At 35.1% G+C, this 25,663-nt stretch overlaps 3 protein-coding genes across 3 annotated transcripts; 1 reads left to right on the top strand and 2 right to left on the bottom strand.

Moving 5' to 3' along the window:
* Window positions 1-1,407: 1,407 nt before the first annotated feature.
* LOC123654591 (cryptochrome-1) lies at window positions 1,408-3,388 on the bottom strand. Its single transcript, XM_045590488.1, has 2 exons — window positions 3,208-3,388; window positions 1,408-3,118 (listed from the first exon to the last, which is right to left on the bottom strand). Exons 1-2 carry the CDS (start codon window positions 3,376-3,378, stop codon window positions 1,703-1,705), a joined length of 1,587 nt encoding a protein of 528 aa, XP_045446444.1. The 5' UTR covers window positions 3,379-3,388; the 3' UTR covers window positions 1,408-1,702.
* A 625-nt stretch (window positions 3,389-4,013) lies between these two features.
* LOC123654590 (spermatogenesis-associated protein 6) lies at window positions 4,014-8,626 on the top strand. The gene is made up of 6 exons (XM_045590487.1): window positions 4,014-4,088; window positions 4,178-4,361; window positions 4,450-4,619; window positions 4,856-5,028; window positions 6,708-6,833; window positions 8,133-8,626. The coding sequence occupies exons 1-6, from the start codon at window positions 4,044-4,046 to the stop codon at window positions 8,338-8,340; spliced, it is 906 nt and encodes a 301-aa protein (XP_045446443.1). The 5' UTR covers window positions 4,014-4,043; the 3' UTR covers window positions 8,341-8,626.
* A 752-nt stretch (window positions 8,627-9,378) lies between these two features.
* LOC123654589 (ATP-binding cassette sub-family G member 8) lies at window positions 9,379-25,313 on the bottom strand. The gene is made up of 16 exons (XM_045590486.1): window positions 25,195-25,313; window positions 24,083-24,214; window positions 23,554-23,694; window positions 23,052-23,196; window positions 22,638-22,825; window positions 21,901-22,051; window positions 21,444-21,599; window positions 19,838-20,026; window positions 18,611-18,880; window positions 18,136-18,253; window positions 17,498-17,678; window positions 15,678-15,801; window positions 15,122-15,286; window positions 13,330-13,450; window positions 12,892-13,175; window positions 9,379-9,835 (listed from the first exon to the last, which is right to left on the bottom strand). Exons 1-16 carry the CDS (start codon window positions 25,311-25,313, stop codon window positions 9,578-9,580), a joined length of 2,742 nt encoding a protein of 913 aa, XP_045446442.1. The 3' UTR covers window positions 9,379-9,577.
* Between the last annotated feature and the right edge of the window lie 350 nt (window positions 25,314-25,663).

Genomic DNA, 25,663 nt, shown 5'->3' with positions numbered 1-25,663 from the left:
TATTTATTTATATTGTGTTTGCGGATATGTTCATCTTTTAGGAACCGATTTTGCTAATTCTTTTTTGTTGGAAGGAAGATATACCACGGGTGGTACCATGATAAGGAATCCAGGATCTAATAATGGCATCTCAGAGAAATCGTGGGCAATCTTCCTAAAACCGTAATGGCGACTAGTGTGTTTGTTAATTTTTTTCATCTACTTACGTTGTATTACCTACTTGTGGATGTAATTGAAGTCGGTTCTTTTTTTTTGCTAGCAAACACAATTATGTGTATTAAGTGTACTAATACACTTAAATAAGATATATGTAACTAACAACTATTGTCAATCTAATCTTTCAATTCTTTTTCTAAAACTACTATAACACAGATTTATTCACAAGAATACACTTCTATCCCAGACTCAATAAAAATATTGCGAACAAAATCGCTAATTATAGTAAATTTATAAAAGTTAATAAGTAAATTGGTAAGTTGTATCCCGTAAATCCGCCCACTTGTTCTTCAAACTTTTACTAATATATTGTTGCTTTTAAAACTTGAAACTTTACCTGAGCCACATCACTGATTTAGAATCTTCTACTTGTAGTAGGTTTTTCTAAGCCGCATTTTGTATTTACACATTTTTGCACTTTGTTATTAAATCCTACTGGAATTTAGGGATACTCTACTCATTGACAATTGCATTTGTCATTTTTCAAGTGTCAATCCAGGTGTCCATCATATGCAGGTAATGTCAATAAAATATCGTAAATATTTATTAGTAATTAGCATAAAGCCCTAAAGTATACATTTAAAACATTTACATTTATACATTAGTGTGTATAATCTTTTCCACATAAATTATAACAATAATGGTAACAGCATTTATCCATGGAATCCAAATTCTGATTTTCTGAGCAAAAATGAACTAATCCTTTTATAAGCTGATTTTTGAAAACGAAGTTTTTTAAAAGAGAATTGCTTTTTTTATTCATGTCGAAATATTTCAACAACAAATATATTACAACGTTGGGATTCGGAATAACTTGCGACTATTTGCAATGTCTAACCGTTTTTAGCCGACTTCAAAAAAATGTAGGTTAAAAAATTCAACTGTATTTTTATTTAACGTGCTACCTTAGAACATTTTACTGCGTTGACCGATTTCGATGATTCTTTTTTAAAATGGAAGGTGGTGCTTGTCTTGTTATCCAAATAAAAATATGATCAAGATCTGATGACTACTCTTTGAGTAATCTTTGATCACGCGTTTTTACTTAATTATTTTTTCATCGATTGAAGTCGGTTTTTTTTACAAGCATCGGTTCTTCGTTTCACGTTGATCATGATTTATTTATTGAATTTATATTTTGATAAGATTTAAATATCATGATAGTTTTGAATTACTAGAAATATACGCAAATTCATCTTAAAACTTTATTTTAAAAGTCAACGTTTTACACTTTTGGCAAATTATCTAAAATACTGTAAATAGTGTTTAAGTAGGAAAACAAATAAATTGTAAAATTGTGTATTTGTAATTGCGATTTTTTTTTTTTTTTTGTAACTTATAAACATTTTATTCATTAACACTGATAAAACTTACAAAATATATTGTTTCAAAGTAAAATAGAACAGGTCATAAAAATTCACATTATTTTAAAACATTTTTTGCAATAACATTCTCTTTTTATTTCTTATTAATGTGTAAAAAGTTATCACCTTTTTCGTTTTAAAGCTTTCTTTTCCTTGTTAAGTTTATAAGCTGCATTCATTTTCTGTATATTATCTTTATGTACTTTATCATGATCAACAATTCTGTTAGGATAATCTTCACCTACAACACAACCTGCAGTTCTTTGTACAGACTTGGGAGCTTTCCATGGCTCATAAATAAATTCGCTTGGATATTTCTTAAGTTCTGGAACATATTTCCTTATGTAGAGACCTTCTTTATCTGTCTTTTTGCCAAATGCGATTGGACTATAAACTCTGTAATATTTATAGAAAAATGCAGAGGCTGACAACCACATCCAGTTTCCAGCATTTAAAGACCAATCATAATCAAGGAGGTAATCCTCAAATACCTTAGCCCCCTCTTCCCATGATATCCATAAATCTCCTCTTGTTAAGAAACATGCCACCATGTGCCGAGCTAAATGATGGATCCACCCTTCTTGCTTTAGCTGCCTCATTATTGCATCAACAAATGGGTACCCAGTTTTTCCTTCTGCCCATGCTTTTAGATGGATGTCATTTTTTCCCCAAGGTATTTGTGTGCAAACTGTGTTCCCTACCATTTTATCAAAGTTCCTTGTTCCTGCTCCAGCTACATAATAAAATTCTCTCCACATAAGTTGCCCCATCAGTGACACTGGTGGTAGTGTATGCTTCATTCCATTTTCTACTTGTTTTAACTTGTGATAGAACAACTTTGCAGATAGGCAACCGTGACTTATATAGGGGCTTAATACTGTTGTACTTGGCTCGATACTATTTGGTGATGAATTTGGTTTTTCAAAATTGCAAACCCATTGTTTTTTGCTCATGTATATGTCGAGTCTTTTCAACCCTTCAGTTTCACCTCCGGGATACTTACATTCTAGAAGTTCAGACTCATTAATACCTATTTCTTCTAATGTCGGAACTTTAAAATCTTCCGATTCAAAATCTGCAGATTTACATTCATCAGAAATATTCTTAGTTATCTCAACAGTGTCTTTTACCTGAGTTTCAGCAACTAGTGAAAGAAATTTCTGGTAAGTTAGTGGAATACCACCATTATTCTTTTTAATAACACTGTTGAAATCATACACAGTATGTTGCATCCTCTTCACTAAAAATATGTCTTTTGCTTCACAAAAGTTTTCAATTATTTCATCTTGTTTAACCAATTCTGCATCAATATCAACTTGTAATGTTAAAAATTTTACATTCCACTTCTCAAATAATTCTGGTAAGATATCAACAGCTTTTCCTCTCACTATAAACAAACGAGAATTTATTTTACGAAGATTTTCGTCTAAATTTTGGAGGCTTTGTAGAAGAAATCTTAGTCTGTTTGCGCCAATTTTATTTTTAATGTCTGACTCGATAACATAGATGGGTTTTAAATTGTGTTTACGGTTTTCAGCCTGAAATATAATATTTAAAAAATAATAGGCATTTTCAGTGTGTCTTATTACAATATTGATAAAAACGTTATAGTTTTGTGGATACTCACTTCGTTTATTGCATTGCGTAGTGCAAGATTATCATGTAAACGTAAGTCCAAACGGAACCAATGGACTACTGTTTGTGAGGTAGACATTTTACGTAAATATTGCTTACAAGATCTCGATAAGAGCCAGCATAAACTATTATTTTTAAGTTTTAGCGATTTTATTTTTAACATTTGTTTGCCATATAGCTGTGTTACCAGAAAAATTACAACATTTTGAAATAGTAGCTATCTAGTATCTATTATGCACTACCATACTAGTGAATTCATCAATTTATAATTTAAAGTACTAGGTACTAACTAGTAGCTTAGCCTAATACCAAGCTACTAATTTATGACTTTATCATTGATATAACAAAACTAGTTTTCTTTATTTGTTAAAAATTAATTTACAGCTGTTCAGCACTGCACCACCAAACTAAATAAACAAAGGTTTACAAAAAATAAAATCTACAGATAATTTAAACGTATTTAAATTTTTTAAGTAGTAAAATTATTTTCTTCGATTTGCAATACTTTTACTATGGAAACCGTATTGCAAAACATAAATATTTTTCTGTCACGTAATGTCATTATGTCGATAAGAAATTCAGAAGTTGTAGTTTAATTTTTGTTCAATTATTTACCAATAATTAAAGTTATTAAAATTAAACGTGAGTCTTTAAAGTTTTTGTTTTATTAACGTATCCAAAATTCGAATAAAATGTCGAGTCTGATTAAAAACGTAAATGAAATTCCATAGATCAACTTCCATAGAAGAACTTATTTACAAAAATTATGAATATTTTATTTCAAACCGTTCTAAAAAAACTTAGTGATGTGATTATACCTACTTAAATATGCCGAAAGTTATTGAGCTTACTATTGAAATAGAAGTTCAAAAAGTAAGTTATTATTGCAAAATCTTCTACAATAAATTAAAGAAAAATCGTTTATGTTTTAATTGTGAAATTAAAAAGTTCCAATATGCCAGGTATCATGTCCCGGTGTCTGGTTGTGTCAAGATGGACGTGTATCACTCACCATGTTTGCTCTTGGTACGAGTTACCAGACATGCTTACTGCCACCTGTGTTCCCACTTGCATTCAGAGATATCTTTTACTTTCGCAAGAGATTTCAAGAGAGCTGTGCCCTGAATAACATTTCATGCTTGTTGAGTTTGTACTTTTATTTAATTATTATGCAGATAAAAAAAAAACAATTTGATCAAAATTAAAAAAATAATCAAATATAAATTTGTTACAGAGGACGAAACAATATACTGTGAATTAGTACAATGGTGTGAGGATTGTACAACCGGAGACTGTGTCATCTTAGCTCAATATCTAGGAGCGATCAACGATGTACTATTTCCACCTAACATGTGTTCGACCGATGGTGTAGACCTTCTCATGAGGAGATCTAAGGACTTTCCAGTAAATACTAATAATATCCAGCAAACTATGACTAAATCAATACTCAAAATAAAAGTGTAAAAATTTATCACTTATAAAATTAAATAGAAATTAAAAACTTATATTAAAATTCTTTTATCAAGATATTGGTGCCTTTTAGAAATTTAAAATTTTAATTTTATGATATAATTTCTTTTATCATTATCCGAATTTATCTGTATAATTTAGCCTAATTAAGAAAAAAAATTTATGACTAGGGCATCCTATCTCCAAAAATTGAGATAGCTACAAAAGTCCGAATAGATGAAGTATGGAACAAGCACTCTCACATGTTTAGCACCGCAAAAGTGAAAGTATGCCATTGCAGTCCACGAGCAGATATTGAGACATCTCGACAGAAACAAGTGTGTCACTCGGCACAGTATCACAGGTACATTTAAAAATCGTATAACGTGTAGTGTCATAATATAAATATAGAAGACGCTGTTTTTATAACATTTTGTTTTTTTAAATAATTTACATAGGCTATATAAAGTCACAATATAACTCTGGGTGAGTTATACACTCTCTATGACATAAAAGTTTAGATGTCCTTTTGCATCAAGAACCAGGGACAGTGGACACTCTGGTTCCTGTGTAATCTTAAGTTATCTTTCCATTTAGTAAAAACTGCCATAAATTCTAAATTAAATGTAAAACATCATTCTAAATTTCTATTTATTTATTTAATAGTTTATTTTACATTCGGAATTACATTAAATAAAATAACAATATTCAATATTAAAAAAGTGCAAAGGCAGTCTACTAATAGTGATAACTTTGAGACTATCCTATCAATAGAAAAATATTGATTACATAAACAAGAAAGTAATTATAATTATAGAAGACCAAAAAAAATTCAACTTTAAAACGTATTCAATTCATATTTCGACATCAACAATTTATTCTACGCCAACTCGAATTTTCGATAAATTGGTTTTTTTAATGGAGCTTTAATAAATGTCTTTTTTTTTGTAATAATAATGTGAAATTGCAATGAATAAATTAACTATTAAAGATACCAAATTTCAAATAAGTTTCTTAATTAATATAAAAGGTATCACGTTTTTTCCCTTTTATAAGCCTCTATTGAAAAGTTCACTTTTATGAGTTAGCTTAGTATAAATTGCTGGTGTCGATTTACACAGTTTAAATTGTCTCTAAAAACTAATGCAATACATTTGATGTCAATTCACTTTCAAAATATTTTTATAAACCAGACATTTCTATTTGCAATCTGTGAGTCCAAAAGTTGTAGCTTATTCGTTGATAAAACAAGAGTCCATACTGACACCGCTCTGGTATAGTGGTGCGTGTACCGAGTAGGTGCCTAAATATTGGCGGTTGCGGATTCGAGTCCCACTCAGGGATATTTGTATAATTCTACAACTATTACTTTCCAGTCTGTCCTTGTGGGTCTCCACACCTTGCCTGAAAGAGCACGTAAAGCTGTCGGTCGTGGTTGTTATAATAAACACAAGATAGCGATCGTGGACCATAGTAAAATTATATCCGTCAGCTCGTAGTGGAAAAGCTAGTGAATTAAGCTCCAACCCTTCACCTACGTGGAGAAAGAGCTTGTGAGATGTTACAGGCTGATTCAAAGGAGCTCCTAAGACTTTTTACCTCCAGCTAATAAATCCCATCAATGACTTAAGTTCGGCATAAACTTTATCAGCATCCGGTTTAATAGGTTCTAACTGTAGATATACATAACGTGACCAGGCTACCAGACGTTTTAAACTAAACCGTCTCATTTTTTTAGTTGTGTGTCCTATTGTCGCCAAAGATAACCCCGGGACGCAAGAGTCCCGTTTTTTTTTTTTTCAAAATATAACCCTTATCGCAGTAGCAATAGGCGCTACAGCATAGGATAACCTATACTTGCAGCACAAGTGTTTAGTGCTATGTGCAGCTGTCTGTGTAAGCATTAATACAATGGGTAAATAAATAAACCTGCTGATTAACGAAAAATGTTGTTCCATGTTCTGATGTTCCATTTTGAGCCAAAAAAGAACAACGGTCACATTAGGTATATACCTGCATAATTTATTACATTTTTTTTTCCAGAATTAAATGCAATAAAACTAGAAGATCGTCAAGATCGAGATCGCGATCAGACGGCTCCCGGTCGTGCTGCAGTTTGACAAATGATGTTCAAGATGCAAAAGTACACTCGTCATGTCGTTGTCCGAAGTGAGTTATAAAACATGCATTTTAATCGCATACTTAGTTAATTCTGTGGATACGTTTTACAGGAATCTCTATGTTCATTTAACGTTAATACATACCTTTATCGTGTCTTATACATTATATATCTGACCATAAAATCTAACTGTAAATAAATAATTTTTGAGTTGGTGTCATTTTGACGATCATATGTAGGTAGGTATATAGAAAATTAAAAATATTATAAATGGTGTTATAATGAGGTAGGTATGTGACATTGGCGAAATCATCTGTGCTCATTGGGCACTATTGAAAGCCATTAATCAACAAGAAGAAGAAGAGGTAGGTATGTCGTTTTACATTTTGTCATCAATTTAAAAAAATAAAAAGATAGATTCAACTATACAGTAATTTACTGTAGATCACAACCAAATAATAGTGATATCAAGGACTATTGTGTTCCTAATGGCGTAGTTAAAGTAGTCAGAGCTGCCTGGGGAAGGTTTGGGGTAGAGTTGGCTGCAATGCTACTAGTTTTGCAGGCGTGTGTCGCTACGATAACCGCTACCACAAGGTCTATAACTCACAAATAACTCATACCCGTATTCTTGTATGTAGGTACACAATTTTGGATTCTTAATTTGACACACTATCAACGTACATAAAAATTAATTTGACCGTTGTATAATTTTATTTTCTGAACTCTGTAAAACATCCTTATTTTATATCTCCAGCCCTCTATCCAAATCCCGTGTGTCCTTGTCACCAAGCCCTTTACGTCCTCCTCGACAAGAGTACGCTGTATACTCACTTACGACTGGTACCAATAACTGGAAAGATGCCAACTCACAAGATAGTGACTTGTTCGATGAGAGACGGTGATTTTATATTTGAGATATGTAGTTTAGAATTCATATTTTATTTGATTTATTTTAAGAAGTCTATGAAGGATTTACTTGGTTGGGTCAAGCGGGAATTATCTTGCTCGTAATCTGGAACAGCCCAGCTGGTAAGGTACCTCAACCTTACAAAAGACCACAGACAAATAACACTGCACTCAAATAGTGTTGTGTCCTTCTGGTGAGTAAGAGGTGCTGGTGAGGTTCAGGGGTAGGTCTCGACAATATTTAGTATAGAAACAATGGACTATTTTTTGTTATATTAAATATAGTTTATATTATGTAGTAAGCAATGCAGCTAGTATATATAGTATTAAATAAAAGAGTAAAATCTTGTGTTTTATATATTATTTTTATTTATACTAGATACAGCAGTATCACATGATATTTTTTTCTAATAATTAAAAAAAACTACATTATTTTTCAGAATAAGGGAACCTGAAACAGAACAGTCCGAAGTACCAAACGAAGAAAGATTACAAAAAATTTTACTCGAAAGTCGATATATCGATCAAGAAGTGAATAACAACAATAATCCGAAATTCAATAAGATTTACAATAAGAAAATAACTCCGTGCGTTTGTGAAATTTGCAAAAGATACCACGAATTGTTTCATAGTAGCGAAGATAGTTAACGTAGACTGGCACAGCTACAATTAATAAAAAAAGTAACTGAGACTGCCTTTTTTAGTTCAAGAGCTTCAAAATCAATAAACACATGAAGTCTTCATGTTGAAAAAAGTTTTAATGCTTTAATAATTTATTTATTTTAATATAACGGGTGTATGCATTATAAAGTTTTAGTTATTTTTAATGTTATTATAAAATCATGTTTAATATCATGCTTTTTAACCGTTTATTGTCTAGATAATTTTTAATTATATAATTTTTTTAATTAAATAAAACAATTTTACACTGTTACATCTATTTTTATTTTCATCCATAATAAGCAAAGGTAACTTAACAATATTTTCTAATATTATGGCTCCTCGATCAAAATCTTTTACTTTTCTACATAAAATTAACTCATAAATTATTAATGAATAATTGACTTTAATATTAAACTTATAATAAATTTCTAAAAACAAATTGTATAAGTACAATTCCGATTATAAAATATACGAGCATTTTCCAACGGCAGTGTTGAACTTTATATATTTTTAGAATACAAATAATAATTTCGTAATTTTTCGTTAAAAAAAGAAAAATTCCGAACGCTTATTTCCTTAATAATATACAATTCATCACAGATTAATAAACAAAAGGAAAAACCTTTTGTTTATTAATCTGAGCAATTCATAAAAAGTATAAAAGACGACGCATTAAAAGCCTCTTACAATAACAATAAAATTTCTGACAACTTTTGATTGAATAATACATTATAAAAACCTAAAATCTTAAATTGTGATAAATTTCTTATATTAAATAGACACCATTTAAAGTATTGTACATAGAATTTTATACATATATTAATGAGGATTTAGATAAACTTACTAAAATTAAAAAAACCTAAGGACGGAAGACAAATTATTTCAGCCTTCTTTATTTAGTTTATTACATCTAAATATTAAATTCATGTAATTAATAATATTTTTGTACATCGATTTTTTTTAAATATTAACTAATTGAGTTAAGCTTATCCTAAAATCATATAAATTTTTTGAACATGCTATACAAATTTATGTATAGATAAAAAATCAGTATTTTACATAAAAAAAAAATACTATTAAACTATGACAATGTTTCACTTATTCATAATCTTATTACACTACTCCAAAAATATGCCTTATATAAACAAGTAGCGAATAAATCACTAACACGATTAATTAGCACCGAAAATGGCGTAAAGAATATACTAAAAGAGCACCTTTATTAAGGCCTATTGACAGTTACTTTATGACCTTTCCTAGATGCCTTTTCCTTTGTTTTGACATATTTCGTGCAGTCAAAGACGAATGCAAAGATGGCGACTAGAGCGAAAATTGCGTAAAAAATAGCCAAAGCTATCATAAAACTATCGTCCGTCCATTCCCATATATTATCCGATTTCAAGTAATCGTAGTTGGATAACACTTGGGTACCGTTGGGTGGTGGGCAAGGTGACTGTACTATTATCTCCAAGTGCTGCCTCTGAAAGAAAATATTGACTTGAGTATGATACATAAGTTTAAAAAAAATCTTTCTAAGTCTTATATACAAAAACCTCTTTTAAAAATCTAATACTATTAAACGAGCAATTCTTGTATATATATATATGTATATATATAATCTGAATCTCGGAAACGGCTCCAACGATTTTCATAATATTTAGTATACAGCAGGTTTCGGGGGAGATAAATCCATCTAGCTAGGATTCATTTTTAAAAAATGTCGTTTTATCCCTGTTTTTAGGGAGTGAAAAAAATATCGTTAGAATGCGAAAGTAAATTTCGCATTTGTCAAGTTAGTTGCAATAGCTCGGTGGGAAATCGGTCGGTCGGGACCAACCGAGAAGATCGTGGTTCAAATCCCCATGTCCCTGGTCAATTTTTTTTCTTTTTCTTTTTCTAATTGCACTGGTTATTTTTTATTTAAATAGGCTGTTCCTACTTTTTTATTTATTATGTCGGTAAAATCGAAAAATATTATTCATATTTTATCATTATTATTTTTTAATTATTTTTCATTTTTGATTTTTTATATTTATTAATATTTGTTATTATTGTCGGTAAAAAAATATGATTCATATTTTATAAATATGTAATTCGTATTTAAATATGATTTTCAAAACAAACACGATTTGTTGGAGCACCTATCAGTTTTGAGAAGCAATTACTCTCAATTTTGTAATTGTGTATTTTATATCAATTTTTAATTTATCGTTATTTTTTATTTTTATTTTGCTTTAATTCATTATTAATAATTGTGACGCGGCGTTAGCGCAACGGTTACAGACATGGATTGTACCTGTTGCGCTGGCGGTTGCGGGTTCGATCCCCGCACATGACAAACATTTGTATTGGCCATACAGGTGTTGTCGTGGTCTGGGTGTTTGTGCAGTCCTTGTGGGTCTCCCTACCGGAGAGCATTTTAAGCCGTCGGCCCCGGTTGTTATCATGTATACCTGATAGCGATCGTTACTCATAGTAGGGAATATATCCGCCAACCCGCATTGGAGCAGCGTGGTGGATTAAGCTCTGATCCTTCTCCTACATGGGGAAAGATGCCTATGCCCAGTAGTGGGATATTACAGGCTGAAGCGTAGACAAATATTTGCTTAGACATTATTAAATTGTGTTTGCAGGCAAACGAAAAAAAATCGACTTCAATTACATCGACAAGTAATACAATGTAGGTGCATGGAAAAATAGTCAAGAAATACGCATTATCAAAGATTACTCCAAAAGTTGTAATCAGATCTCGATGAAATATAAACCACATGATAAATATCGGCTTTCGATTAAGTTAAAAATCATCAGAATCGGTACACCCAGCAAAACGTTATGCGGATTTTCCAGAGTTTCCCTCGATTTCTCTGGGACCCCATCATCAGATCCTGGTTTCCTTATCATATTACCACACCAGGGATATCTCCATTCCAACAAAAAAAGAATTATCAAAATCTTTTCATAAACGACGAAGTTATCCCCGAACATACATTTAAAAATATATATATGTATATACTAGCTGTGCCCGCGGCTTCGCCCGCGTTGAAATCAGTTTGTCACAAAGTTTTCCCGGCAAACTTCCAGTGAAACTCTCATCAAAATCGGCTTTGCCGTTCCGTAAACCTTCCTCTTGAAGCCCTGTCTCCATTTGTGAAACCGCATGAAAATCCGTTAAGTCGATTTTGACGGAATCGATCACATACGCTTTTGGGAACGTTGTTTTATAATACACTAACTGTTGCCCGCGACTACGTCCGCGTGGTTATGAAGATATGCATTACTATTAAGATGCTTAACGCAAATTATTTTTTTATTTCAGTCACTTGAAATGCTTATCACTCTGAGTAACTTTTTCAAAGGCACAATTATCATTACAACCTATACAGTCCACTGCTGGACATAGGCCTCCACAAGTTGACGCCAAAAACAACGTGAACTCATGTGTTTTGCCCATAGTCACCACGCTGGGCAGGCGGGTTGGTGACCGCAGTACAGTAAGGCACAATTAAGTATAATTTAATAGTTATTTTTATAAAACCTCTCTATATACCACATTTATAGTTTTATTTTCAGGCTGCAGTATGAATAACCTATCAGGCGAACTTATTGCTGCTGTATATGTTTCATACAAACTATCAACCCCAATTAAACCCCCTTAGCGATGGAATATCGCAAAATCCGTTTTTAGCGTACGTCTACTAACTATAATCTACCTTCCTGCCAAATTTCATCTTTGTCCATCTTGGATGATGGACCATCCAGCGGTTTTTGAGTTCTCGTGATGTCAGTCAGTGAACTTTCTCTTTTATATATAGATTACGATGTATTATTTGGACACTTCCTCGCCATCTATAGAGCTTGCATTTGAAATGTCAAGTCTCTTACTTCAAAAACATAGGACTTTCATACAAACTTCCAACCCCCGTTTTACCCCTTTAGGGGTCGTTTTTCATAAAATCCGTTCTTAGCGGTTGCTTACGTCTTATAAGGAGCCTACCTACCAAATTTCAAGTTTTTAGGTGTTATAGTTTTGGAGATTTCGTGATGAGTGACCTTTCGCGTTTATATATATTATAGATTATAGATAGATAAGATATATATGTATATTGAGTTTCCTCCGGCCGGATTGAGTAACCTCCTCCTCTTTTGAAATCGGTTAAAAAAGACTTCGTCCAAACCGGCAGCGAATCATTTTAACTCTCTCTTCTACTACTAATATTTCACGATTTACTAAAAATACCGAGCGGAGCTCGGTCACCCAGGTACTATAGTATCTAATTGTAAAAAAGTACCCAGGTATGTATGGGTATAAAAACTCTTTTGATTACAAAAAACTATAAACCTTCAGTTAAAACGTGACACATATTAGCAGACCAAAAGATCGTTTGAATAGATAATAAACACTAAAAATTAAAATTAAATCTTTTTGCCTTAATTTCATAACCAATAATAATAATTAAAAGAATCATCATATCAAAATACATACATAATCAAAATTTATTAAAAAACGATAAAAAAGTTATTAATAAAGTATCAAACCTGTTTATTAGTGCATCTTAAATCTTTACTAATACTGCTCTTTAGCGCGATTTCACTCAACTCTCGTCGCAGTATCTCCGGTAATGTCCACCTCGAAGGAGACACATATTCCAGCCATTTTACATAAAAAGGCAAATCTTGTTGGTGTAACATTACCCCGTTGACTAGGGTAGTGAGTAGAAGACAGAAACCAGCCAGTATCGACGCTGTTTTTTCCATTGGTATTAAAAATATCGCTGCTCGACACAGCATCTGTGTGCTAATTAGATATAACAGCATGTATCCTGAAACAATAATGTATAGTAAGCAACGAAAAAAAGAATTTGAAAAACTCATATAGAGAAGGCAAAACTAGAAATATAATAAAGATATATTATTTGATGCATATTGCTTTGTGTTGTTATAATTATTATTGAAAACCTAACATGTAATATTTACCTAAATAGATATAGAATCCATCAAAAGTTCCAAGTGACTGCGCGTACAAGCCGCTCATAGCGTAGCTCGGGACTAAATACGCCAACCATGTTAGTATTGCTGACCAAATTTCCAGAAATTGCTAAAACAAAAAAGTCATAAATTGTTTTATCCAAAACGATTTTAATGTCAATCGACATGAACCATAATAATCTAAAACATTTTGTATTTAAATAAATTAACGCCAACACACAACGGGCCCCTCTAGAATTTACTCTGTGCCGGGGTCCGGAAACACAATACATACACAAGCACAAACAACAGCACAAACTCAGATCATGGACATCATTTGTATTGGCTATATAAATGTCTTCCATGTGCGGGGATCGAACCTGTGACAGCTTTTATACATGTCATAGACATTTAGGTAGATTGATTTGAAAAATCAACGTGAAAATTACTACATACACAAAGTTTATAACAACGCTCTATTCAATTGATATATACAGTCCATTCGTGTTAAGAAAATAGTGACTCGTCTGATATTTGATATAGTTTAGGATGCCGTGTTCAAACAGTCCAATTTGAAGTAACCCTTTCCGACAGGCGTTTAATTCACTACGATTTAATTGATAACGAGGGGTGGCTAAGCTAAGTGACAACCGATGAGTCATTATTTTCTTATCCCAATTAGAATGTCGTTTCGTTTCAGCCTATCTATCGCAGTCATTGCTGGACATAAACCTCCAAGCTATCGCCAAACAATCAGACCGTCAGTTCGTTTGGAGGGCCTCCCACACTGCGCTTGTCAACATGGAGGACTAATCAACCTTGAGAAACAATGGAGAAAGAGGCCTACGCCCAGCCGTGAGATGTTACAGGCTGAATAGATTCCCGCTCGGAGTGGATATTTGTGTTCACAAATACAAAACCAAAACCGATACAAATAAGTATTTATTTCCGGTCCGGTTGTTAGTCATCGTGGGTCTCCCCACCGTGCCCCGGAGAGCACACTACGTCAACTACTCACGTCGAACAGCACGTAGAGCGCGCGCGAGTAGAGGCCGGCGGCCACGTCCCGCTCCACGCAGGCGCGCGCACACGCACATGGTAGCCCAGGCGGTCGCTCTGCGTCAACTGCACACTACGTCAACTGCACACTACGTCAACTACTCACGTCGAACAGCACGTAGAGCGCGCGCGAGTAGAGGCCGGCGGCCACGTCCCGCTCCACGCAGGCGCGCGCACACGCACATGGTAGCCCAGGCGGTCGCTCTGCGTCAACTGCACACTACGTCAACTGCACACTACGTCAACTACTCACGTCGAACAGCACGTAGAGCGCGCGCGAGTAGAGGCCGGCGGCCACGTCCCGCTCCACGCAGGCGCGCGCACACGCACATGGTAGCCCAGGCGGTCGCTCTGCGTCAACTGCACACTACGTCAACTGCACACTACGTCAACTACTCACGTCGAACAGCACGTAGAGCGCGCGCGAGTAGAGGCCGGCGGCCACGTCCCGCTCCACGCAGGCGCGCGCACACGCACATGGTAGCCCAGGCGGTCGCTCTGCGTCAACTGCACACTACGTCAACTGCACACTACGTCAACTGCACACTACGTCAACTGCACACTACGTCAACTACTCACGTCGAACAGCACGTAGAGCGCGCGCGAGTAGAGGCCGGCGGCCACGTCCCGCTCCACGCAGGCGCGCGCACACGCACATGGTAGCCCAGGCGGTCGCTCTGCGTCAACTGCACACTACGTCAACTGCACACTACGTCAACTGCACACTACGTCAACTACTCACGTCGAACAGCACGTAGAGCGCGCGCGAGTAGAGGCCGGCGGCCACGTCCCGCTCCACGCAGGCGCGCGCCGCGCCCGCTCCGCGCACGCTCGCCCACAGCCACACCGGCCACGCGCACACGCACATCGCCGCGTAGTGGTAGCCCAGGCGGTCGCCCTGCGTCAACTACACACGCTTCCGGTTAATACAGCCATCCCGAGTCCGGGTGTCAAATATGCATTATATACGTATGTATTTTTTCGATGTTAGATTGTCGATTATTCATTAAAAAATAATTTAAAAAGAAAAAAAATGTCAAAACTGATATTTTGATTCAATAAATAATAATTTATAGGTGTTTATTTAAAAAAAATGTGACGTCATACAAGGTTGGTGGGATCTCAATAAATGTGACTATCTGTGACAAGGACGCCCGGAGGCGTCAAAAACGTAAAATTCGTATAACGTAATTTATGAATGGGCCTTCTAATTAAGACACTATTTATTACACTTAAAAATTGTGAGAAGTATTATGAGAATTCAAAATACACTATCGCAATAAATAGAACTTTCTTACCTTTGGATCAGTTGAAGGCAAATCCCAGAAAATCGTGCCAGTGATAAGAGACATAATTGCTGCAATTATTATTCGAGTGATAACATTGGATAGTGTTGTCATCTGCGTGTACACCAAACTTTTTCTGAAATATTATTATAAACACTTATTACAAGTATCGAATTAATCAAATTTTTTACATAAAGTAAAAATATAAAAAATAAGACACTGAAGAAATTAATATATAAGATTGGTTTTTTTTTTAGTTTGCCAACCCTAACTTAATCAACTAAAACCTTCGATGATACAAATATACAATGTTACTTTACTCGTTTACAAATCACTCATTAGACACGCAAAACTACTCTTATAGATATAAGACTACATTTTCAAGGAAGTTCTTTAACATACAAGATATATCAAAATAAATGTGTATACATAATATATAATAATAAAAGAATAATATAGATACATAAAAATAAATATGTTATATACGATGGTAACAAACATCTAAACGGAAAAAATTTAAATAACAATTCACTCAATGAGATGATGGAATGACATGAAGTGACGTAACAACTCACTCAATGAGCGCGAAGACTTGCATGAGTAGTGAGTCTCTGGGTAGGCGCAGACAGCGCGACTGAATGAAATGGAATGACATGAAGTGACATAACAACATACTCTGTGAGCGCGAAGACCTGCATGAGTACATTGGAGCGAAGCGCGACTAAATTTATTTATTTATTTCATTTGGACAAACAGTAGTTGCTACATTATAATTTTCACATAAAAACTATAGGTACTACAATTAAGCTTAAATGCGCAACATTTTAAGTTGTCACAACATGCACAAAAAAAAAATGTAACACTAGTATTATTAAAATATTATATCTTCAAATTGAAATACAGATGAGTATAATTAAAAATAGATTTAGTAAGTTAAAAAACAAACATAAACAGCAAACACAAAAATCACTTATAATTAATTAATCCCTCAGCAATCCCAAGACAACTTTTTTGAAGGCAGGTAATTTATCATTAAAAACATCCACTTTCTCGCATATACTATTATATATCTTCGATATACGGGATATGGCAGAGAATTTTTTTAGGTTAGTTCTGGCATACATACGGCTGATGCAATAAACCTGAGTTTATATGCCCGCGTCGAGGCAGACAACGTGGAACGTGTAATTGAAACGAACTCAAGAGGGCAGGACAATTAAGTTTATTTCTTAGTATTTTGTAAAGAAATATTATGTCGTGCAGCTTTCTGCGCGTCGATAGGCCGTCCATTTTGAAATGATTTAGTCTATCGACATATGAATAAAGGCGCTTATGTAATCCACCCGAAAAGGCAATGTGTTTTAGAAACCGTTTCTGAATTATGTTCTATTCTTATTTCGTGTACATTATAATGCGGTGACCAAACTAAAGAACAGTATTCCATCTGACTCCGTACATAAGTGTTATAGATAGTAATTTTTGTGGTTGGCTTGCAAAATAGTTTACTATTACGAATGACAAAGCCTAACATTTTAGAAGCTTTAGTAATTATGTAATTCATGTGAGGTATAAATGGAATGAAATGACATATAGTGACGTAACCACTCACTCAATGAGCGTGAATATTTGTATCAAGACATCGGTTCACACCGGCGGGAGCGGGTAGTGGCACGGGCGGCGTGGTTGAATGGAATGGAATGACTTGGGAATGAACTAACGTAACAACTCACTCAATGAGAGCCAACACCTCCAACAAGACATTGGGTTGCTGCGCAGGCGCGGCCAACGTAAATGAATGGAACGGAACGACATGTGGTGACGCGAGCACTCACTCGACGAGCGCGAAGACCTGCAGGAGCACGCCGGGCCGCACGGCCGGCGCGGGCAGCGGCACGGGCGCGGGCGGCTCGGGCGGCTGCTGCGCGCCCGCGAACACGCCGGCCAGCGCTTCGATGCGCCCCGACGACTCCAGCATCGCGGCCGCCGATAGGTCGTCCAGCGTCACCAGGTCCACTATTTCATTAGAAGAGAATTGGCGTCACTTTTGCTTAGTAAAAATATTACGTGATACCTCGTTGTCATTAAGGGATGAAAATGACCTTTTATACAGATAGGATGCTAATAGAATAGCTTTTTCACGATATGTAATAATTTCTTCTTGAGTTATGTAGTTTTAAATAGGCAGACACTCTGTTTCAATACTGTGTTTATATCTATACCTATTTCCGAAATTAGAACCTATAAACACAAACACATGAATACAACATGTTTTTTTTTTATTTTAAGACAAAAGCAGCCTTGAAGAATTGATTCCTACTATATTTATTTACTTCAATAATTCTAATAATTTTTACTTACTCTCGATTACGGTTTACTTTCTACGAATGGTTCAGTAATACTATAATTTTGGTACAGCAAGTTGTCTTTACTTTAAAAAATATGATAAATTATTGAAGTAAGGTATACTTACGATAATAATCAGAAGGATTCTTGAAAGCAGGACAAGGGTAATCAATGGAAGCGAAATATGGCAACATGTCTCTTCTATAACCACTAAACATTGTGCGACCGGCTGAGATTAAAACTACCTGAAATAAAAGTTTCGTTAAAAATTTCAAAACACATTCTTATGCATAATAAAGAATTTTTCCTCATTTATTATTCATAACGTGGCTTCGAATATAAATGTAACGTAATGTGGAATCCAATTATAACTAAGACTCTTCTCCAAGGTTTGTTTATTAATGACTGGTTTGCCTTACTTGTGATTATTACATGTAAATAGACAATGTACACATATACTAACTAACAAATCAAAAACAATAGTATTACGATTTCACGTGTATCTGCTACCTAAGTACTTGGTATACTTCCCAAATTATATGTTTCGCAAATACACTTTGGAATGTTTAGTAGAAATGCTTAAAATAGGTCTTAAAACTTACCTTAGTAAGCATAGCAAATATCTCATACGTAGGTGGATGTATCGACATAATAACAACGCGGCCTGTACTCGCCCAGTTCCTTAAATACTCAACCAGGAAGAAAGTGTCGAAGATGTCCATATCTTTAGTGGGCTGGTCGAGGATTAGGATCGCCATGTCGAGCAATAGCTGGCAAGCGACGTTCAACCGACGGATTTCAGAACGGGTTAACCGTTCCACATTCGTATCGCGAACTTGCTCCAACCCTAACTCTTCTATTAGTAGATTTATCTGGAAAATAGTTTTGTTACATGTTAATTACTCATATCTTATAATGACAATTTGGAAAACGTCCAAAATTTTTATATTTTTAGAATGGTTATAGATTTTAGGTTAGGTAATCACTTCAATAAGTAAAGTAGCAAGACAAAGTAAGCTCAAATTATTAATGTATCTTAATGGACTTGGTCTGTTCTATTTTATCCAGACGTAAGACATACACAGGTCGTTACAGATACCTAAGTACTAACCATTTCAACAGTAAGATTGGTATACAACGACATGGAGACCTAATTATTATGATAAACTTTTGGGATATATGTCAATATTTTAGTTTATAACAAGTTTTTCCTATACACGTACAAAACTGGTATTATATCAATCTAGATTCAATAGACTATAGTTTTGAAACAAAGTCTTACGCCTTAAATCCCATCCCGCTTGGGATGGATATGATTTTTTATATAGTCGGCAAAACCTATGTATGGCTCACCTGATGGTTAGCGGTTACTGTAGCCTATAGACGCCTGAACACCAGAAGTATTGCAAGCGGGTTGCCGACGCTATCCCCATTTCCCCCAAGAGCACTGGTCACCTTACCAACACGAACACAACACTGCTTGAAAGTAGTATTATTTAGCTATGATCTTCTGTGAGGTCAAGGTACTACGCCAGTCGGGCTGCTCCATATTTTGAGCAAGAAATTTCCTGCAGTGTCTTACTGCAGTTACTTCCTTTGTACAAATATTCCTTTCGTTTGGAAGTCTGTATTTGTGGGTCACCCCAGCGTGTTTCGGAGAGCACGTTAAGCTGTCGGTTCATATTAGGGAACATATCCGCCAACCCGCAGTGGAGCAGCGTGGTGGATTAAGCTCCAATCCTTCTCCTACATGGAGAAAGAGGCCTATGCCCAGCAGTAGGATGATACAGGCTGAATGAATGAATGAAAATCTAGTTCTCTGCACTCACCCGGTCCCGGTCGTCCATCTTGAGCTGCGCGTGCGAGTGGCGCCCCCGCAGCGCGGCGTGGAAGCGCAGCGTGTGCTCCACCGACATGGCGGGCCACAGCGCCGCGTCCGCGCGCACGTGCGCCGCCACGCGCCGCAGCGTGCGCGCCGACACCGCCTGCCCGTTGACCACGATGTCACCCGATAGCTTCTGTGGACCACATACTTATTACCTTCAATGTTTTATACGCGTAAATACCTATACATACATACTAATATAACTGGACTTTTCTCGCCACCACCACGACATGCCATGATATATGTATGTGTAACATAACAGTACACAACATACATAACATACATTGATTTTAACAAAGTGTCATAAGGGACAAAGGACGACCTTTTCGCAGAAAAGGGATCTCTTCCAGGCAACCTAGGGGCTGAGGATATGGTATTGTGTAGGTGTAGATGTGATAATTGTGATATACTTACTGGTTAAAGTGAGACATAAACGTGTAAATATACTCACATAAACAGGTCATCATCATCATCAGGTGTCTATTATAATAACCGGAACCGACAGTTTAACATCACATCTCAGAGACACGAAATGATGTTGATGAGAAATGTGGAGACCCACAAGGATAATAACCCAGACCAGAAATAAACATTTGTACCAATACAAATATCCATCCCGAGCGGTACTCGACCCGCGACCCCGATGTTTAGGCGTCAAAACCTACTACTTAAACTAATTTTTATGTATCATTAGGGTGACAAGCGAACGAACGTTCAACTTGATGGTAAACGGTTACCGTAGCTTATTGATAGTATACAGTGACCTACGAACGCATGCAATACCAGAAACATCGCAAGCAGGGCCGGATTTAGATGTCTGGAGGCCTTGTGACAACAAAGGAGTGGAGGCCACTTGGCCCCAAATTATTTTCCAAATAAAATTGACAAATTTTTTAAACGGTAAAACGCGAATATAATATAAAAAGAAAAGTTGTTTAGTAATGTTTACTAGTCTGAATTTGAATTATTTTTTTTCGAAGTCTCTATTGGGAGAGCCCCTCTTTTGTGGAGGGCTCCCGGGCTGTAGCCCCGGTTGCATTCCCCTAAAACCGGCTCTGATCGCAAGCGCGTTACCGATCCTAAAACTAACCCTAACCAGCAGTTTTTTTTTATGTAACTAGATCGGCAAACAAGCATACGGCTCACCTGATGGTAAGCGATTACCACAGCTTAAAGACGTCTGCAATACTAGAAGCATTGCAAGCGTGTTGCCGACCTCATTCCCATTTCCGATCAGGAGCTCTGGTCACCTTACTCACCAGCAGGAATACAACACTGCTCGAAAACAGTATTATTTAGCTGTGATCTTCTGCACGGTCGAGTTACTACCCCAGTCGGGCTACTCCATATTTTAAGCAGGAAATTTCCTGCTGTGGCCTACCTCAGTTGCTTAGGCTATATTACTTACCAACACAACACTCCTTGAGAACAATATTATTTCTGTAAGGTTGGAGTACTTCTTTTGTCGGGATTCTCCAGATTTCGAGCAGAATATTTACCGCTGTCTTTCGCTTATTAACAGTCGTAACAATAAAATACGTTATACTCGCCTTTCTAGCACCCGCTAAAACATCCAGCAAACCAGTTGCTTCTTGCTGCGAAGTGGCTAAAACTGCTAGAATTTCTCCAGACTTTACTTCAAAACTTAGGCCAGACACGAGTAATGTGGATTTATTTTCTGGTGACGTTATTTCTAAACTGTTTACCTGTAAGTATGTTCGAACGAAAAGTATAACATTTTTTCTTTCGGAAAACATCGATTTGTTACTTGAAGACATTGTATGATAAACGACATACCATAATATTGCTGGTATTTCAAAATATTGTACAAGACAAATGAAACAAACGGTTTTTTTTTTAATTTTTAAGAACTTTGTTACTTGTGAACTTTGTTACAGTCGTCTAATTGTTAAAAGTTAAAAAATTAGATGCTTGCGTGTATCTTAAGTGTTGCTTACAATAATATATTTTTCGGTACTTAAGGGTTTTTATAAAATTTATACGTACATAATAATTAGGATAAATGTAAGCGGAGTGTGTGTATCCGTCTAAATGGTCTCCAGGTCTTAATGTCGAGTGCTTCCTTGACTGAGCTAGGGACATGTGACTTCCTGCTTTGGACATCCTTCCGCCGAGATGAGATGATGGCATGAGGTAGCTGTGTCAAAACAATATTTCCATATAAAGGCATATAAATATTATAAACACGAAAGTATAAAAACTGACAATGAAAATGAAATGTTTTTTGTTATTCTGTCTCCTAATAATAAATAATAAACTTTACGATTAAGCTAAGGATGTAGTACTTATAGATACTAATTAGTAGTTAGTAATTCATCGCAAATCACAACTTGCGTAGGTGAAGCCATGAACCGTAGTAATGTTATGCTACATTAGAAGAAACCTATGGTAAACGCACTAATAAAACTAGCATTGTCCACCTACACTGCCATTGTAAAAATTCATATTACACGTAATTATAGATTTCGTAATGTAATATTAAGAATCATTCATAAAACGCTAAAGTCAATCACATAATTAATAGATTGATGTAATTTACAACAGTTATGAAATAGGCTTAAAAATGTTCAACGGCTAATTTTGGCTTAATTCGATAAATGATTTGTGCTTTTATTACATTGTGTATGAAGTGGACAAGACTCAAAAAAATCTTGAGCGATAACAAGATTTCACCAACAAAAATTGAACTTCGCAAATCATATAAATGACAGTAATTGCAATACCTCTGATGGTCGTTGTCTGGAATAAAGTCCGCGACACTGTTCCGTCTGTTCGTATATGATCGATTTGGTTTTGAGTCGATTCCTAATAAGTTTGCTTCGCTGATTGATTTATGTCTAGAATTAGTCCAATGGGATTCCCCTCGTATGCCTGCCTGTTGCATTGCGACTAATGGAACACCTGTAGCGTGCTGAAATAAAAATAATAATGAGATAAAAAACCCTACACGACTACAGTTTTTTAATGTATGTTATAGTTTAAGTGTGTTTACTGTTTGTTCATAGAACAAAATTAATTCCTTGATGAATAAACTAGACGAATAGTAAAGATTAAAGCTTTTACAACTAATTTACTATTTAACTTGTAAAGCGTTAAGGTTTCAAAAGGTCATATAAAACGATAAAGAGAGATTTTACCTGATATGAGTTGTGAAGATTTTGCATCCTAAAGTCAGGATCGGAACGATATTTACGATTGTATTTATAATTTGTCGACGTTTCATTGTCCGAACTATCGTAACCAGATGACGTTTCACGCACACCACGTGTCTGTCTTTGTATCCTAATATAAAAATGAAAGGCTATCTATAGGAATAATCAGAACAGCCAATTAAAAAGACCTCTAAATTTAATCAAGGTCGGTTTTTCGATCGCATCGAACTATTTCAACTGTGTCTTCTCCGTACCTCATGACATTAGTGAAATAATTTACATCGAATGGATGCAACTAAAAGCAATATAGTGAAGAATTGAACTGAATTAGAGCTGACATCTGAATTCATCTAGAATCTTTTGGTGTATTTTTTGAGTCAAAGGTGAAAAATAATTAAAAAAAGAATACTTTTTTTTAAGATTAGGATAACTATAATATAGTCATACAATTACTCGCAACTAAAAAAACCATTAAAGTATGTTATACCTTGGGACAGATTTCATTCCACTTCCAATAGAAGTCTTTGGCTTCGGTGTTCCAGATCTTTGTGAGCCGTTGTGGTTCGGCGGAAATACACGAGGTAGTCCGAATTTAAGATAAGTGTACATATTGGAACCGAGAGCTGATCTGCAAACAATACATTACATTTCTTAAAACACGGTTAAAAATATTATAATGAAGTAAAACTTCAGTTTTAATTAATAATAGAAGCATTTTATTTGACTTCGAATTTAAACGTGACCTGATAAGTTCCAATATGTTTAAACTTGATTTTAGAACTGTTGTAGCATCGATTTCCAATCAATTTATCAAAATAAGGAAGTTATTACTATGATAGAATTTTTAAATCTTTAATATTAAAGCAACGTAAAAAAACCACAATACCTTCACAAAAATTAGTCATACTCAGTAAAGATTCTTGAAAGGTTAACAAGTTATAATTTGGGAAGTTACTAATACGAACATCCTGTTTATTTAATTACTTAGGAAATATTTCACTAAATATTTCACTTACTTAGGTCCATATCTAGGGTGAGATAAAATAGATTGAACGGTAGTATCACGGAGCTGGAAGTTTCCATATGGCAGAGGACTTTTGTCAGTGCTACCAAGAGCGCTGTCAGTAAAATCCGAATTTAAGTTTTGCCTGAAAATAATAACTAAATTGAAAAAACATACCTATCTAATACCTATATAAATATCTCGTATCACGGTGTTTATAATTGTACTCTCTCGAAACGGCTCGACCCATTTTTATAGATTTTAACCGACTTCAAAAAAGAAGAGGTTCTCAATTCGACTGCATTTTTTTTATGTATGTTACTTCAGAACTTTTGACTGGGAAAGGTGTGCGTGTCATGTGAAATAAGCGCCTCACACTCAACTAGGATTATCTCCTATGTCAGCGTCCGGAAACATACTCAATACACAAGCACAAACGCCAAGACCACGGCAAACATCTGTATGGTCAATACAAATGTTTGCCAAGTGCGGAGATCGATCCCGCAACCACCTGTGCTGTGACCGTTGCGTCAACGCGTCGTCGTATTCGAGTTATATCTAATAACGCGTATTTATTTGACTATTTTTTCGTTGACCTACGTTGTATTATACCACATAACTTTTCACCGGGTGTACATATTTTGATAATTCTTGTTTAGTCAAAAGCTGACGCTTGTCATGTGGTCTCATTTAAATTTGATCGACATCTGATGAGTACTTTTTGAGTAATCTTTGATAACGCGTATATTTGTCGATGTAATTGATGTCGGTTTTTTTCTTTGTTTGCGCGCAAACAGTTATTTTGTATATATTTGGTAGGTATGAAGACATGTAAGTATAAAGGTACATTTCACACTGCTTGTTGGTTAGGGTGTCCCTATCAATTTTTTCTTTCTATTTAAACTTCAGTCGTTGTTCGCCTGCTGGATCAACTAGTCTCAAGATATTTTTTAAAACCAAACTTCTTTTTCACTTTTAAGAAATTAATTAATTAAAACAGTAGATTCGGAAATGATCTATTGTTCTAACGTTCCATAGTTTTATTTAATAGGCTTTACTTTGTTTTCAAATCAGTAATAGGATTGTCGTAAGTACAATAGCATGCTGCACGGACAAGAGCATTACCTGTAAATAGACCAGGCGTGTAGATCCTCAGAGTGCATGCCTCGCGGATCGTGCAACATTGGGTTTGAGGGCACTGAGTAGCGCCTCTCGCCGCCCAAGCCCAGCGCAGACTGCGACATTGCTAATCACTGCCATATATTTATTATTACTAATAATAATAACAATAAAAATATATGAGGGATGCCTATTAATTAAAATATTTATACATTCTTTCAATTTATTAGGGTTATAATAATGGAGCGCAATCATGGGAAATTTCTTTATTTCTTTTAACATATATTATACATTATATTGTGAAGTTTATTAGTTAATTACAAATATAGAGAAACTCATAATATTTCGTCTACCATTAATATGAAATTATAAACTTAACATCTTAGAAAAATTATTATATTGTAAACAACATTTTGTACATAACAAAGTGAAGATATTTGAAAAGCTCCGATATAAAAATATAACTGATAAAAGT

This window comes from Melitaea cinxia, chromosome 6, assembly GCF_905220565.1.
Source record: "Melitaea cinxia chromosome 6, ilMelCinx1.1, whole genome shotgun sequence".
NCBI classification, from domain to species: domain Eukaryota; kingdom Metazoa; phylum Arthropoda; class Insecta; order Lepidoptera; family Nymphalidae; genus Melitaea; species Melitaea cinxia.
This window is presented reverse-complemented; position numbering and strand designations above follow the sequence as displayed.

Excerpts from the sequence above, each read along its gene's own strand:
- LOC123654591 (XM_045590488.1), bottom strand. The coding sequence starts at position 3,378 with ATGTTAAAAATAAAATCGCTAAAACTTAAAAATAATAGTTTATGCTGG. Across the intron at positions 3,119-3,207 it reads TACGCAATGCAATAAACGAA|GCTGAAAACCGTAAACACAA; the intron begins GTGAGTATCCAC and ends ATTATATTTCAG.
- LOC123654590 (XM_045590487.1), top strand. The coding sequence starts at position 4,044 with ATGCCGAAAGTTATTGAGCTTACTATTGAAATAGAAGTTCAAAAA. Across the intron at positions 4,620-4,855 it reads GGAGATCTAAGGACTTTCCA|GGCATCCTATCTCCAAAAAT; the intron begins GTAAATACTAAT and ends ATTTATGACTAG. Across the intron at positions 5,029-6,707 it reads CACTCGGCACAGTATCACAG|AATTAAATGCAATAAAACTA; the intron begins GTACATTTAAAA and ends TTTTTTTTCCAG.
- LOC123654589 (XM_045590486.1), bottom strand. The coding sequence starts at position 25,313 with ATGTCGCAGTCTGCGCTGGGCTTGGGCGGCGAGAGGCGCTACTCAGTG. Across the intron at positions 20,027-21,443 it reads TTTTAGCGGGTGCTAGAAAG|AAGCTATCGGGTGACATCGT; the intron begins GCGAGTATAACG and ends TGTGGTCCACAG. Across the intron at positions 9,836-12,891 it reads TAAGATGCACTAATAAACAG|AGGCAGCACTTGGAGATAAT; the intron begins GTTTGATACTTT and ends ATTTTCTTTCAG.